The sequence below is a fragment of the Emericellopsis atlantica genome (assembly GCF_019669845.1).
Source record: "Emericellopsis atlantica unplaced genomic scaffold F5Z01scaffold_5, whole genome shotgun sequence".
NCBI lineage: Eukaryota > Fungi > Ascomycota > Sordariomycetes > Hypocreales > Bionectriaceae > Emericellopsis > Emericellopsis atlantica.
In genome coordinates, this window is record NW_025764707.1 from 332868 (window position 1) to 347405 (window position 14538).

General features: G+C 54.6%; 8 protein-coding genes across 8 annotated transcripts; 4 read left to right on the forward strand and 4 right to left on the reverse strand.

The window, feature by feature from the left end:
- Positions 1-13: 13 nt before the first annotated feature.
- F5Z01DRAFT_671509 (uncharacterized protein) lies at positions 14-1031 on the reverse strand (the record flags this gene model as incomplete). The annotated part of the gene is made up of 2 exons (XM_046264706.1): positions 14-291; positions 341-1031. 2 exons carry the CDS (start codon positions 1029-1031, stop codon positions 14-16), a joined length of 969 nt encoding a protein of 322 aa, XP_046120985.1.
- A 930-nt stretch (positions 1032-1961) lies between these two features.
- On the reverse strand, positions 1962-4610 carry F5Z01DRAFT_747926 (armadillo-type protein). Its single transcript, XM_046266977.1, has 2 exons — positions 4100-4610; positions 1962-4046 (listed from the first exon to the last, which is right to left on the reverse strand). Exons 1-2 carry the CDS (start codon positions 4335-4337, stop codon positions 2224-2226), a joined length of 2061 nt encoding a protein of 686 aa, XP_046120986.1. The 5' UTR covers positions 4338-4610; the 3' UTR covers positions 1962-2223.
- A 216-nt stretch (positions 4611-4826) lies between these two features.
- F5Z01DRAFT_647545 (RWD domain-containing protein) lies at positions 4827-5764 on the forward strand. Its single transcript, XM_046262990.1, has 2 exons — positions 4827-4952; positions 5015-5764. Exons 1-2 carry the CDS (start codon positions 4886-4888, stop codon positions 5644-5646), a joined length of 699 nt encoding a protein of 232 aa, XP_046120987.1. The 5' UTR covers positions 4827-4885; the 3' UTR covers positions 5647-5764.
- On the reverse strand, positions 5729-7216 carry F5Z01DRAFT_449556 (uncharacterized protein). The gene has a single exon (XM_046259828.1). It carries the CDS (start codon positions 6929-6931, stop codon positions 5810-5812), a length of 1122 nt encoding a protein of 373 aa, XP_046120988.1. The 5' UTR covers positions 6932-7216; the 3' UTR covers positions 5729-5809.
- Positions 7217-7375: 159 nt separating this feature from the next.
- F5Z01DRAFT_617149 (riboflavin synthase alpha chain) lies at positions 7376-8121 on the forward strand (the record flags this gene model as incomplete). Its single annotated transcript, XM_046260958.1, has 2 exons — positions 7376-7406; positions 7457-8121. The coding sequence occupies 2 exons, from the start codon at positions 7376-7378 to the stop codon at positions 8119-8121; spliced, it is 696 nt and encodes a 231-aa protein (XP_046120989.1).
- Positions 8122-8177: 56 nt separating this feature from the next.
- On the reverse strand, positions 8178-9935 carry F5Z01DRAFT_671514 (uncharacterized protein; the record flags this gene model as incomplete). Its single annotated transcript, XM_046264707.1, has 1 exon — positions 8178-9935. The coding sequence occupies one exon, from the start codon at positions 9933-9935 to the stop codon at positions 8178-8180; it is 1758 nt and encodes a 585-aa protein (XP_046120990.1).
- A 352-nt stretch (positions 9936-10287) lies between these two features.
- On the forward strand, positions 10288-12813 carry F5Z01DRAFT_719049 (uncharacterized protein). Its single transcript, XM_046266555.1, has 2 exons — positions 10288-11507; positions 11560-12813. The coding sequence occupies exons 1-2, from the start codon at positions 10755-10757 to the stop codon at positions 12418-12420; spliced, it is 1614 nt and encodes a 537-aa protein (XP_046120991.1). The 5' UTR covers positions 10288-10754; the 3' UTR covers positions 12421-12813.
- Positions 12814-14533, forward strand: F5Z01DRAFT_647555 (protein arginine N-methyltransferase 1). Its single transcript, XM_046262991.1, has 5 exons — positions 12814-13043; positions 13129-13142; positions 13209-13228; positions 13338-13447; positions 13499-14533. The coding sequence occupies exons 1-5, from the start codon at positions 12961-12963 to the stop codon at positions 14307-14309; spliced, it is 1038 nt and encodes a 345-aa protein (XP_046120992.1). The 5' UTR covers positions 12814-12960; the 3' UTR covers positions 14310-14533.
- The last annotated feature ends 5 nt before the right edge of the window (positions 14534-14538 follow it).

A 14538-nucleotide genomic window follows, 5' to 3' on the forward strand; every position in this document is an offset into this window, starting at 1 on the left:
CCCCAACATCAAGTCACTCCTTGTCCTCTTGCGCAGACCCCATGGCTCGGTATTGATCCCAGTGGTTGATGTACTTGGGTTTACCTTGTCCTGTCTCCAAAGGGTCGAGGTTTGCTCCCGGTTGAGCAGGGGCGGCAGGCTCAACTGGCACTGGAGCACGCACAGTCGTTGTCGGGTTGGCCGCAAATGCACTCGAGTCTGGCAATTCCGCAGGTACAGCGGTCGTGGCGTCCATCTCGAAGGTATTGCTTTGCGGGCGGATCGGGCACTCCGAGTCCTTGTCAACCCGACCTGTTCACATGTCAGTGCAGGCCTAGCCTCCTCACGAAGTATTGCTTACCTCCAAAGGGAGCAAACGGGTCACCGACCCCAGTGGCCGTAGTTTGAGCAGTATCCGCAGTATGAGCTGACCTCTGACGCTGGGGAAAGTGCTTGTCGTCGAAGCGGTCTGTACGCTTATACTGGTCATTGCTGCTGAGAGAGCTCTGCGTGTCATCTCGACGCCGACGAGAACGCCTTTTGAGAACGATCATCGCAATTACGGCCACCACTACAAGCAACGCACTACTGACGGCGCCGCCGACAATAGCCCCCATTGGGAAGCCTCCGTCGTGCGACTCGTCGAGCCCTGGCGTCTCTGTAGGAGAGCCTGTAGTTACGGACGGTCCTTCTGTGATAGGGCCAGTTGCTGCCGATGTGGCGTCGGAACTTGTGTTGCTTGAAGGCTGTGGTCGGTTTGTGACGATGGTCGTGTGTCTTGTGATAGTGACGACTTCATTGTTGGGCACGGTGATGGTCCTCCCTGAGTCGGTCTTGGTGGTGAGACCGTCAGTGATCGTTGACTTTTCTGTGACAACGGTGTCCTGACCCTCGCTATCGGTCTTTGTCTCCTCTTTGCCGTCGTCTTGAGAAACGGCCTCTGTCTTGGTGGCTTTTCCTGTGCCGAAAGGGTCCCGGAAGAAATCACTGATCTCGGCAGGGTCAGAGATTATCTGCCGCTGCTCGAGGCCGCTGTTCGCGATGGCAGCCATGCCGAATGTTTGATGGTGTGCAGCCTGGGATCTGGTCTGATCGAGGATCTCTACACGAGAGGCTCCCAGAGAACCAGAAAGCTTGGGCGGGTTGAATGGGTTGTTGGAAATGCTCAAGAATCGTGACGATGGGACAGGTGTGTGGAGGGCTCGAGTTCTGCTCAGTGAGTCCTCAGATAGGGGGAACTGAAAATGTCAGGTGCGATTCGGCTGGATTAGCGCGTGTGGCTAGCACACAAGAGAGACTGGACTGAGAATTTTCAGACAGCATGGGCCAAGAATTGAAGGAAGCAAGCAGGGAAAACTCTGCGCAAGGTGGTGCAAAAGGGGGCAACTCAGAAGCTGCTGTCATCGTCCGATGTCAGTACCATGACCACCAAAACTCACTCCAAAGTGAGGCTCCAATTCAGCCACGCTGTGATCAGACCACCCATTATCTGTAGCATGCCGCCCGCGTGCGTGAATAAGTATTGCTCAGTTGCCGGCTGCAAAGTCCTTGGGATGGACAGGCTAGGACATTACAGCATTGAGTACGATGTAAGGGACACTGGCAAATACATCTACTCAGAAGATTGACAGTACTGAGATGATAACGTGTGCTTCTCCTATCGAATTTAGGAGACTGGTCAATGGTAAAAGGACTCCGCGTGGTAAGCTGTCTCATCAGCTGTTTAAGGCAACGTTGTGTCACTCGTAGCCCCTTTTAGTGTCGGCGCACTACATAAGCGACCCACGACGCTCAAGACAGGCGTCTCCTTGAACAGACTTATTCTAGTGCTCGAACAAGTTGCTACCTAGCAGACTGCTTATCAAGTACACCAATTAAAGGCAGATTGGTCAATGCGGCCAATATGTACATATGCTCCTTAGCCTGACGGTACAGTGATCGCTCCTTGGACTAGGAGTTGCGAATCGCATCCATTCTGCGCTGCCGTGTACGACGTGAGTGGATTGATTAGACTGCAGTGTGGCTTCTATGCTCAAAATGTGCTACGTACATTTCTTTTTCAGTTCAGTTCATGAGCCATTACGTCCTTCGCGCCGATGCCTTGCGCGGCAGCATTTGCCTGGCGCGCCTGGGTCGTTCTGCTGTACTCCAAAGTGCACTCACAGCGGTAAGTTGACGCTTCAACATAGGCGCCGTGGTAGATGTGACAAATCTATTCATGCAGTGTTTGGAAAACCCTAATAATTATAACGCCTTCAACAGGATCTTGCTGCCCATGTTGCCAACGGGCTTCTCCCCCTTCTTGGCTCCCTTCTTGTTCGGTTTCGACTTGGCGTCCTTCTCCTCCGCCTCCTTTGCTGCCTTTTGCTCGGCTGTTGCCTCAGTCGCCGCCTTCTCCAGAGCGCTCTTGTTCTTCTTCAACACCTTCTTGAGCGCCTCCTTGTCGCTAAAGTCGTTTGCCTCGACTAGCCCGACGATGACGAACGAGCCAGGCCCGGTCGCCCAGTCGAGGACATGGTCCTTGATGACCGCATACAACGTGTCAGAGAAATTCAGCGGTGGCTCGACGAGGATCACCTTGCCAGCGGCCTTGTCGAAACGACCTCCCTGAATGAGCGACTTCAGCATCCGGCTGCCAAATGCGGTCTGTGAAATGTGCACAGGAGGCGCCACATCATCGGCGCCCTCCACTACCCCTGTGGGCGCACCCTCGGCACATTGTGCAATGGCCTCCAGGGCGGCTGACTTGTCACCCTCGCAGGAGAGCATCACGTCGGCCACAAATTGGCAGCCAAATGTTGACGAGGTCAGCTCTCGCGGTGTGGCAGCCACAGCACTGATCAGCTGAGGCGAGAAGGCGGCCACGAGCTCCTGTCGGCGGGCCTCGGGGTCCTTCTTACTTGTGTTCTTGCGAATCTCGTGGACTTCGTTCAGAACCTCCACATCGTAGGCCTGACCAGCAGGGAACAATGACTTGGACATGCCCTCGAGCAGGTAGAGAATCGTGGACCTTGCGAATGGGTTGTGGACGGCCTCTAGCACATTCTGCACTTGCGCATCTCCACCCTCGCCGAGAATCTCAGGGAAGATGCTCTTGGAGGTGAGCTTTGTGTCGTCGATGACATCAAAGGCCGTCAAGATGACGAGGTGAGCGTACTGGTCGCCCGCCATCATCTGGAACGTGTCCTTGAACGCTTTCAAAAGATGCTTCCTGTCCTTTGCACTACCGTACGCCAGTAGGAGGCAGGTGAGACGGGTTCCGGACTTTGTGAACGCCAAATTCTTCAGCAAATCGCCCGATTCATCGCCCTTGACAATCTCCGAGAACTCGTTGAACTCCTCCGTGCCCGGTGTCGAGTTGAGGAAGTACTGCAGCATCGCATCGTGGAGCATGGTGAAACCAGTCATCTTCTTTTGCACAAGCGTGTTGATCATGTCAAACAGACTCTTGGTGATGTGTCCCCGTTTACTCGGTTCCGCCTCGAGGATCTTCTTCAGGTCGGCAGTGACTTCAGTATCGTTGGCCATCTCCTTGATCACGAATTCCGGGCCATACCACTCGCGCAACAGTCTGGCCTTCTGCTCCTTCGTGGCCACCGTGCGGTAGATGTCGTCCAAGATCCACGAGGCCTCGGGGTGGTTGATCATCTTGCGGACCCTGCCGTAGAATTCGGGGATGATCATGTCGCGAATCTCGTCATCGTTGTTGACCAGCAGCTTGCCAATGAGGAACTTGGCATACCTGCTCTCCGCCAGTTGAGCGTACGCACCTTGCAGCTCCTTGGCGATCTGCTTCCTCTGTGTTGAGCCGGAGTACTTGAGGGCGGTCTGCACCGCGCGCACAGCGTCGTGCTTGAGGACAAAGTCACGCATGCGACCGGTGATGATGGTGAATAGCTCGTCGACCAGCTTCTGGCGCTCGTCTTTGGGCACACTGGACTTGATGCGTAGACGCTCCCAGATCTTCTTCGTTCGCTGAACTTCGTCGGCAAGGGGCTTGGCGGCCTTGCGCTCGAGAGCTAGTTGCTTCTGTTTCGCATGGGTTTCGCGCGATGTCAGGCTGGCATCTGGTACGGACGTCAGTAATCAATAGCTGCGAGAGGTCGAGTGTAGAACATACCCTTTTCAAAGTTCTTGCCGTTGGAACCGCTTGTTTTGCCCTTCTTTGCCGGTCTCTCGTCCAGTTTCGCGCCCCCGTCCTCCGAATCGGAGAAATCCTCAAACTCCTCTTCATCAACGTCCATCTCGTCGGCTGGGATTTCTTCAACTCGGGCCTTCTTGGCCTTGCCACTCGACTTTTCTTTCGAAGCGGACGGCGCCTTGCGCTTCTTATCGATTCCAGCAGCCTTTGCCGCCATTGTGTGCTGGTGTATCGTGTTGGCGAGGTATTGGTTGTCGACAAGGTGAGGAACTGGCCTGGTCTACCACCGGAAATTCTACGACTGCGACCCTGGTGGCTGAAAGGCGACAAATCGTCCAGAAATTTTGGATTCTGCCAGGCGGTGGCCTTTAAGCTAAGCCAGTTCGGGTCTGCCCCACGGGCGGAATTGAAGTCGCTACGGAACGCACCGTACTGTAGGTTTTACTACCGGAATTTGAGTAGTAGCGGGGACAATGAATTCTGGAATGAGGCAGCTTAAGATGCTGTTGATCTTGTGGATCGAATTCTCTCATTGCGTGTTTGGCAGGAGGCTAAATCAGTGAGTTGCTCGAGGTTGACAGAAAACACGGGGTCAAGCTGCGTTGCTGCATTAGCTAAATTGACTGCTTTATTGTGTCATCCGCCCCTCATTGCGATACTCCACCCGCGTGAAGTCGCAGTACCTCATGAACCTCATCCAACTGCTGGCTCACTTCCATCTTTCAACAGGGCCATTCAACCAATAAACGCAAAGATATAATCAGCATGGGTCGCGAAGATCAGATAGAAGAGCGTGAAGTGCTCGAGTCCATCTTTCCCGAAGAGATCACAGGTATGCTCATTACCAGTCGCCTCCCCGCTGTCGAGATTTCGTCACTCACTCTACTGCGTCAGACATCTCAGAGACAGAATACAAAGTCACCGTGACGCTAGACATACCCGACGAGGAAGAAGAAGACCAGCCCAAATTCGCCCTCAATGTCAAGTACCCAGCAGACTATCCCGATGTGGCCCCTGACCTCGAGATTCACACCGTGCCAAATGCACCCTCGCATCCAGACTTCAACGTCGGCGAGGACAGGGAGCAATTACTAGCAGGCTTGGACGAGACAATCCAGGAGAACATGGGTATGGCCATGATCTTCACGATTGTATCTGCCTTGAAGGAGTCTGCGGAGCAACTTGTCATTGACAGGAAGGGTGCGGCGGAGGCGGAGAGAGAAGAGGCAGCTCTCGCCGCGGAGAGGGAGGAGAACAAAAAGTTCGAAGGCACCAAAGTCACGCCGGAGACATTCCTCAAATGGAGAGCTGGGTTCCTGAAGGAGATGGAAGAGAAGCGCATTCAGGAAGAGGAGGAAAGGTTGGCCGAATTGAAGAAGGCCAAGGTGAAGGAGCCCATCAAGCTGACGGGGCGACAGCTCTGGGAGCAGGGTTTGGCGGGCAAGGTGGACGACGGAGACGACGACGAGGAAGAGGATGGTGTGCCGCCTACAGAGCAGATGCAAAAGGTAAACATAGAAGCGTAACAAGGAAGGTCAGAGTCTTGCATTGCCTGGAGTTGGGGGTACGTAGTCGTTTGGATCGAATATCACGTTATTGCCCAGGACCGCCACATAGTCGGCATAACTGTTGCACAATATCGCGTATCGTAATGCCTTTGGGATGCATCTTGATCACGTCTATTCAGGTCTAATCCTTCATCTCCTCGTCCAGATCATCATCGTCGTCGTCGCCGCTCGCATCATCCCAGTCGTCCGTCTCGCCCTCTTTTGGCGGACCCAGCTCCTTGTTGATGTTCTCAAACAACTCCACTGCATGCTGTCCCAGCCTCTCGTCTTCATACTCCTGTGCCTCGTAGAGCTTGAGGCACATGGCCAGCCATTGTCTTGAGGATGTCCACACGGACTTCCACTCGTCCGCCTCTCCATTCGCGCGGGCGTCATGCTTGCCATCGCGCATCTTCTCGCCAATAATGAATAGGCACCATCCTCCGAGATACCAGGCCTCCACGCTCTGGTCGTCATCTGAGGTGAGGCGCTGAATGACGCGGAGGGCTTCCTCTTCCATCTCGACTTCCAGGAGCAGACGGGCGAGGCTGATTCGCTCAGGAAATTCAGGCACGGCGGGATCGAGAGGGTCCTTGTCCTGCCATAGTTCCAGGCTCTTCTTCAGAGCACCCCTCGCGTCGTCGTAGCGTTCCTGTGATATCCGCACGTTGGCGACAGTCTGCCACGTCTCGGCACTGTTCGGTGCGATCATCATCGCCTCTGTGATCAGCGCCTCGCACCTTTGTTCCGCGTCCTCCTCCCATGACAGGTCCGTCATGTACACCTCGGTCACAGAGCATAGCACGGAGCCGAGGTGGCTCTGTGTGGTGCTGAGCTTCTCCGTTTGTTCGGGTGTCCGACTTGGCAGGTCAGTCAGAGCCTGGATGCGTTTCCTCAGCGCTGAGGCACCCTTCTCGAACCACTGGACACTGTCGCTTCCGCCCTCCTCGCTCAATTGTGCAAGGAAAAGAAATTTCTCCGGTCCACCGCCAATTTTCTCTTCCAGTGTGCCCTCCGGATCGAGTTTTACCGCTCGCGTGAAGAAGCTTCGCGCGTCATCTGTGTCGCCTGTCTCGATGTGCAGGATACCGAGTAGATTGAGCGCCCGCAGTTCGTGGTCACCGCCGGAGCCTGTCAGCTCAAGTGCCTGTTGCGCCACCGGGATCGCATCTTGAAGTTTGCCGACTGTGTGGAGGGTTTCGGCATCTGAAAGCAGGGTGCTTGGGGAGGGCTTCGCTTCCTTGTTGGGGCGACTGGGCGCCATTGTGCGTGCCGATGATCGTGAAGTACAAATTTGATGATAGACTGGCTTGTTCTCTTCTGGAGGCGTCGCAGCAATGGTTAGGTCAGTTGAGCGAGAGCGTTTAGAATAGTATTGTGTTGAACAGAGAAGCTCCCGTAAAAGGTAGCTTGCTAACCAGCCGCATCGTCACAAAATTTTGAGCGGGGACTAGCAATCGATAAGGCCATCTTGAACATGATTCATAGCTCCACCGCGGGGCTCTCAGTTCGTGAAGGCCGATCGGATTCGCGGGATTCGGCCTCTTGAAGAACAGCTTCGAATAGTTGGTGAAATATACATACAGGTAAGCGTCTCGACTCCTCTCGTTCACACCTCAGCCCGTAAACTCAGACTCGGATTCTCGGATAGCTCACGTTGAAAACCCCCTCTTGCGGAATCCCATCAGCACCCTGTCACCTCGCCATCATGTTCACCGGCATCGTCGAAGACATCGGAAGTTCGTTCCCCTCAGCTGATATTGCGCATCACGCGCTGACAAATAGCTAGCCATCAGTGAGCTGAACAACAATGACAGCACCGGCGGGACCTCTATGAGAATCAGCATTCCCGACTCGTCAGAGCTTCTCAAGGACTGCCACGATGGCGACTCCATCTCTGTTAATGGTTGCTGTCTGACTGTCACTTCGTTCACATCCAATGCCTTCACTATTGGCGTTGCTCCCGAGACCCTCCGGATCACCAACTTGGGTGATCTGGCAGTCTCTAGCCGCGTCAACCTGGAGCGTGCTGTGCGTGCGGATACGCGCATGGGTGGCCACTTTGTCCAAGGCCACGTAGACACCACGGCAGAAATTGTCTCGGTGACACCCGACGGCAACGCGTTGACGTTTCGCTTCAAACCCCGAGACAAGGAGGTTCTCCGATACATTATCTTCAAGGGCTTCATCGCCATTGACGGGACGAGCTTGACGGTGACCAAAGTCAACGACCAGGAGGGCTGGTGGGAGGTGATGCTTATCACCTACACCCAGGAGAAGGTCGTTGTCGCTCAGAAGAAGGCCGGCGAATCCGTCAATATTGAGGTCGACATGATGGCCAAGTACGCTGAGAAGTCTGTTGCCGGTATGCTGGGCGCCGAGGGAGGTCAAGCGAACATCCCCCTGCTGGAGAAGCTTGTGAAACAGATCATCGCTGGTACGGGCTCGCAGTAGCGTAGGACTGTTGAATAACAATACACAACGACGGGAGGCTGCAAGTGGGGCGCTTCTCACACATCGCTCCATACTTCGGCAATCTTGGAACTCAATTCTTTCCCCACCGCCTTGGAGGCCACCATATCCCCCATTTCACGATGCAGGAATTCTCTCTTGCGTTTTTGTCCCGCGGCTCCTGTGCCGCAGACCTCGAAGGCTTTGGCAAAATCATGGGGGGTCTTCCATCGTTCCTGGATGGCAAGCGCTCGCTCCCCTGTAACGCCCTTCATCGTCATCAGCATCTTGAGAAAGATGTCTTTCAGAGTCATCATGTCCGACTTGGATGCTAGCGACGCGAAAGCCGGGTATGTGACGTGGTAGCTCAGAGTCGGCTCTTTTCTGCGTAAATAGCCCAGCAACGGAAGATAATTCCTTGCGGTAATGATTTGAGTCGGTATGATGTTGATCGGCTTCTTCTCGTATATCTTCTTAAGCATCGAGGTCATTTTGGCCAAGTACCTGATGGAGTCGTCCATTTTCTCAGTTCTCTTGACAAAATAGCCGTTGGACACCTGCGTCGAGGCGATGGCAGTGTTGATAGAGTCCGCCTGTTGTTCAGTGAGATCCATCGCAATTTGTTCAATGATGTAGATGACCTTTTTCACACCAGAACGATTCAAGCGGAACTTTTGCTCGTGGAAGCGGCCATCTTTGATACTGGAGAGCAGGTCGTCGAGGCGCTTGCGTTCGACGATCCAGTCCAGGACAATCTCGTCGCCTTGCAGGCCGTGCTTGGAGAGCAAGTCGGGATCATGACACTTTGCTACCCACTGCGCGTCCCCGAGCTCGAGAGCTCTCATGATTGGGGGCACACCAAGCTTTGCGAGCTCCTGTTGCATGTAGTCTCGGTCGGTCTTTGCCCTGACCTCGCGAATGTCGAGCAACAGTTTGACCGTGAAGGATCCTGGGGGGATTCGGACAGGGAGAAACGAGGGAAGTGCACTGTCACTTGAGATGACCTGTCCCTCAGTCACAATGTTTTGGTAAGAGGAACTTGGTTCGGTTGGCTCGAACATGTCCGGTGGCGCTGATGGGGCTTGCTGGATGTTGGAAGTGGCTTCTGATTCCACAACCGACTCTTCTCGCGCCCCTTGAGGCAGACTCTCGTTGTCCTTGTTAAATTCCTTGGTCTGTTTAGTCCTGCGGGCCACCTCCCACCCATCGTCGGTCAGAGCATATCTGCGTAGAGGCCTGCCTCTCTCGAAGACGAGCTCCTTCTGGATGAGCGTCTTCATTGAGTTCCAGGCCGTGTAGAACTTGGTAGGGTCACTGGGAGCAGTGAAGCTAGCATCGCAATGAGGTTCGGCCACCTCGATCAGCTCTGCCTTTGTCATCCCGGTGAGAGAGTCTTCATCCAATGTTGAAAGCCCCAATACGAGTGCATAGGCGCCCGACCTATACGCTGGAACATATTGTTTGGGGGCTCGGGCCTTTTTGGGTTTCTTGGCCACTGGTTCGCCATCACCCTGTTCCTGGACCTGGCGGGCCTTTTCAGCCGCTTTCTTCGCCTTGGGATGCTCAGGCATAACTGTTCCATTGTCCTTGCAATGAGCTTGCAGTTTCTCTGTCAACCTGGCACACAGCTTGGGCCCGAATCCTTTGAGCTGCTCCAGCTCTGCTGGATGCTCGAAACGTATTGGACAGGCTTTGAGCGAGTGATATGCTCGGTTGTACGTGGTCAGACTGTGTGCATTACGCTCCTTAGCAGAGTTGACCCATTCCTCCACCCATGCCAGGAACTGCGGGTTCGGGACCTCTGAAGAGTCTGCCATCATGTGTGAGCGGCAATGAATGCTGATGATGAGGGTTGATGGGCCTGCACCATGCAGGCTAACCTGATAGCCACGCCAAAATTGGAGGGTTCGTCAGTTCTTTGGGCTCCCAAGATCGACAGGCTTCGAGGCAAGGCAGCACGTAGTGATTATCAGTCGGCGACTGGCGCAGACGCGTCGGTTCTTCACCACAGAAGCGTCAGCCAAACGAACCTTGACACGTCAGCACGTGACTATAATAGTGGATCGACTGTGGGCAGCCGGCAAGCACGGGGCAGTGTTCTTGTGCAGCAAGATGACGCTCCGGCGGTGCTAGGCTAGTCCCTTCTGGGTTAATGGGCAGTATCTGCATGTCAACCTTGACCGTCGTTGGCGGGGCAAAATGCTCTGGGAGCCTTGTTGGACCCCTCATTCCCTCGCTTGGGTCTCGAGATACCAGGTCATTTTCTATGCTTCCCTTTGCTCTTCGTATTCAACTAGTGCTTACTATGAACTTCTGTAGAGACTGTGAGGATAATCGGAAGGATGGGACCACCCCGAGTAGCGTCTCACCCACACTGTGTAGCGGAATGAAAGTACGTAGGCCTGAAATACGGACGTGATGTGCGTAGCTTCAAAATCCGATGAGGTGGTTAAGTACCTGGTAATTTAGAAATCCCGAACTCCACACCCGAGCAAGATAGGCTAGTACTTATTGTCCGTGGCCTCTCGCATTGTTTGTGTACCTCGTGTTTCCAATCCCACTTCTTGTCATCTTTGGACACCGCCTCTTCTCTACACGGTTGATCCCAATACCTTCATCAGCTGCCTACGCATACCATGGACGATAAGATTCTCGCGGCTTCGGCCAAGCACCCCATTGTGCCCAACCATGCTTACAAGTATGGTACCGCTGGTTTCCGCATGAAGGCCGACCTGCTCGACGGCGTTGCCTTCCGCGTCGGCTTGCTCTCTGGTCTGCGCAGTCGCCGCCTCAACGGCCAGGCGATTGGCGTCATGATCACGGCTAGCCACAATCCGGCTGTTGATAACGGCGTCAAGATTGTCGATCCCATGGGCGAGATGCTCGAGCAGGATTGGGAGGCCCACGCTACGAAGCTCGTCAACTGCGCTTCTGACCAGGAGCTTCTCGATACCTACAAGTCGCTCGCCGCCCAGCTCAAGGTCGATCTGTCCACGCCTGGCCGTGTCATTTGCGGTCGCGACACACGACCCTCTGGCCACGGCCTCGCGGCCGCGCTGGCTGATGCCTGCGAGGCCATCGATATCGAGTATACCGATTACAAGCGAGTCACGACACCGCAGCTCCACTATCTCGTCCGTTGCATCAACACCGAGGGTACACCCAAGTCATACGGCGAGGTCAGCAAAGCTGGCTACAACAAGAAGATGTCTGATGCGCTGGTTCGCGCGCTGGGAGGCCGCAAGATTGAGGGCCAGCTGACAGTTGACTGCGCCAACGGTGTCGGTGGCCCTGAACTGTCAGAGCTCCTCAAGGTAATCCCCAAGGACGTGATCAACGTCAAGGTTGTGAACGATGATGTCCTGAGGCCAGAGGTCCTAAATTTGGATGTAAGTTCTCCGCGCTATCTTTCTCAAACAGGTCACTAAGAATCAATGCAAGGCTGGCGCAGACTACGTCAAGACAAGGCAGCGCGCTCCTCCCAAGCCGACGCCCGTCCCTGGAAACCGCATTTGCTCCCTTGATGGCGATGCTGACCGCTTGATCTACTACTGGATTGATCCGGACACTGGCTTCTTCATGCTTGACGGTGATCGCATCTCGTCTCTGAATGCCTCCTTCATTGGTGGGCTTGTCCGCGAGGCTGGTCTCGAGGACGAACTCCGCATCGGTGTTGTGCAGACTGCTTACGCCAACGGCGCGAGCACGGCCTACATTGAGAAGCACCTCAAGCTGCCCGTCGTCTTTACGCCCACTGGTGTCAAGCATCTCCACCACGCCGCTTGTCAGTTTGACATTGGCGTATACTTCGAGGCCAACGGGCATGGCACAGTCGTCTTCTCCCAAGAAGCGATCCGCCTGTTTACCGAGAAAGAGCCTCAGTCCCCCGCACAGAAGGAGGCTCTCGAGACTCTTGCAGCTATTTCTGATCTGATCAACCAGACCGTTGGTGATGCGATCTCCGACATGCTCATGGTCGAGGTCATTCTTGCCCACAAGGGCTGGACCCTGAAGGATTGGGCCAACACCTACAACGACCTGCCCAATCGACTCGTCCGCGTCGAGGTGGGAGACAAAGATCTTTTCGAGACTACGGACGCCGAGCGCAGGTTGAGCGCTCCAAAGGGCGCGCAGGAGGAGATTGACAGCTTTGTCAAGAAGTACACCAACGCCCGCTCTTTTGCACGTGCCAGCGGCACTGAAAATGCCTGCCGTGTGTACGCCGAGGCCGCGACACGCTCGGAGGCTGATGAGCTGGCGAAGCACGTTGCTGATGTGATCAAGAAGTTTGGATCACCTTGAGTGAGCGGGCGAAACGAACGCGGCGAGCGAAGCCAGAAAGGCCAAGAGCTCGACTCATAAGCGCACAAAATGGTGAATGGAGTTGGGTAGCAATGGAAATGATTTCTCTCGCATTGGTTAATGGATAGCTACGTTGCCATGAACATAGAATACTGCGCCAGACCTGCGACAGACAGCCGGGTCTGCGACTATACATGAGATCATGAGACAAGATACGGAAGGCTGGAAAGAAAAGCACGCAGGCTGAATACATTGATATACAACTGATACTCTTACGAGCAGACTCAGTCAGTGATAATGGCGTCGTATGATCCGCTGCGAGTCAGTCTCGGCCGGATCTAGGGATGCGACAGGGTCCAAAGGCGGTGACGGCAGAATTTCTTTTTTCTGCCTGATGAAAATAGTCGGACCCACAGCCCGCCGGCGCAGCCACTTGTGCTCACATCGATCCAGGGACTTGTCCAAAGATCTGTTCTGCATACTCTCAGGTTTCACTTCTCCCCAATCCCACCCAACAATTCCCTTTCCAGAACCGACAAGATGAGCGGCGACAAGATGGACGTCGAGGCTGTCGAGCAGAAGATGAAGACCATGGAGCACAGTGAGCAGCATTACTTCAAGAGGTAAACCTCACCTTTATCCACCCCCCACTTGTCGTGGGAGGATGCAATGAACTTGGTCAAACAGAGCGCTAACATGATCTCCCAGCTATGATCACCATGGTACGATACTGGGCGATGATCGCGACAAGATTGAACCTTACTGACCATGTTTGCTCGCTTGTGCAGGCATCCACGAGGAGATGTTGGTTCGTTCCCCTCCCTCCCTCCCCCACCATGGCGCAAGCAAGACAGCACTGCAGCAGAGTGGCTCAAGCATGAGGCAGAGGAGCATAGCTGACCTGGTTGATACGATAGAAAGATGAAGTCCGCACACGGTCGTACATGAACGCCATCGTTCAGAACAAGCACATTTTCAAGGACAAGGTCGTTCTTGACGTGGGCTGCGGTACCGCAATCCTGTCCATGTACATCTGCCACGACTCGCGACGATAACAAACGCTAACAACCGATGCCAGGTTTGCCGCCAAGGCTGGCGCGAAACATGTCATTGGTGTTGACATGTCCACCATTATCTTCAAAGCTCGCGAGATTGTTGATGCCAATGGGCTGTCCGACAAGATCACCCTGATCCAGGGCAAGATGGAGGAGATTGAGATGCCGTTCCCCAAGGTCGACATCATCATCTCTGAGTGGATGGGCTACTTCCTCCTCTACGAGTCCATGCTGGACACCGTGCTGTACGCACGTGACACCTACCTGCAGAAGGACGGCCTCATCTTCCCCGACAAGGCGACCATCTTCTTTGCGGGCATTGAGGACGGCGACTACAAGGACGAGAAGATTGGCTTCTGGGACAACGTGTACGGCTTCGACTACACCCCTCTCAAGGATACCGCTCTCTCGGAACCCCTCGTCGACACAGTGGACGTCAAGACGGTGGTCACCGACCCCGTCCCCGTCCTCACGCTGGACCTGTACACCTGCACCACGGCGGACCTCGCCTTCAACACGTCCTTCAAGCTCCCCGTGAAGCGCGACGACTTTGTGCATGCCCTGGTCTCGTGGTTCGACATTGACTTCACAGCCTGCCACAAGCCCATCCGCTTCTCGACGGGCCCCCACACCAAGTACACCCACTGGAAACAGACTGTCCTGTACTTCAGGGATGTCCTGACCGTGCAGGATGGCGAGGTCATCGAGTGCGACCTGGAGGTGAAGCCCAATGAGAAGAACCGCCGCGACCTGGACATTGCGGTGCAGTACAAGCTGGAGACGGGCGACGAGAAGCGCAATTCGTCGGGACAGTGCACGTACAGGATGTGCTAGACTACTTAGGTGACGTGTGCATGGCCGTGATTTCGCAGGGTTCGGACAAGGAATGCCCGGCGTGGCATCTTCATTTGCGTGATAGACTACAAAAGGGGCGTGATGATGAATCGACATGGATGATACCATCTCGGACAATGCACAAATTGGATCTTTGCTAAATCAACAGTAGATGTCTAGACTAATTAGTCCAGGACACCTGAAATTGACAGTTTCAATGAGAATTGTA

Excerpts from the sequence above, each read along its gene's own strand:
- F5Z01DRAFT_647555 (XM_046262991.1), top strand. The coding sequence starts at position 12,961 with ATGAGCGGCGACAAGATGGACGTCGAGGCTGTCGAGCAGAAGATGAAG. Across the intron at positions 13,229-13,337 it reads GCATCCACGAGGAGATGTTG|AAAGATGAAGTCCGCACACG; the intron begins GTTCGTTCCCCT and ends TTGATACGATAG. Across the intron at positions 13,448-13,498 it reads GGTACCGCAATCCTGTCCAT|GTTTGCCGCCAAGGCTGGCG; the intron begins GTACATCTGCCA and ends AACCGATGCCAG.
- F5Z01DRAFT_647545 (XM_046262990.1), top strand. The coding sequence starts at position 4,886 with ATGGGTCGCGAAGATCAGATAGAAGAGCGTGAAGTGCTCGAGTCCATC. Across the intron at positions 4,953-5,014 it reads CTTTCCCGAAGAGATCACAG|ACATCTCAGAGACAGAATAC; the intron begins GTATGCTCATTA and ends CTACTGCGTCAG.
- F5Z01DRAFT_747926 (XM_046266977.1), bottom strand. The coding sequence starts at position 4,337 with ATGGCGGCAAAGGCTGCTGGAATCGATAAGAAGCGCAAGGCGCCGTCC. Across the intron at positions 4,047-4,099 it reads CGGCAAGAACTTTGAAAAGG|ATGCCAGCCTGACATCGCGC; the intron begins GTATGTTCTACA and ends CGTCCGTACCAG.
- F5Z01DRAFT_449556 (XM_046259828.1), bottom strand. The coding sequence starts at position 6,931 with ATGGCGCCCAGTCGCCCCAACAAGGAAGCGAAGCCCTCCCCAAGCACC.
- F5Z01DRAFT_719049 (XM_046266555.1), top strand. The coding sequence starts at position 10,755 with ATGGACGATAAGATTCTCGCGGCTTCGGCCAAGCACCCCATTGTGCCC. Across the intron at positions 11,508-11,559 it reads CAGAGGTCCTAAATTTGGAT|GCTGGCGCAGACTACGTCAA; the intron begins GTAAGTTCTCCG and ends AATCAATGCAAG.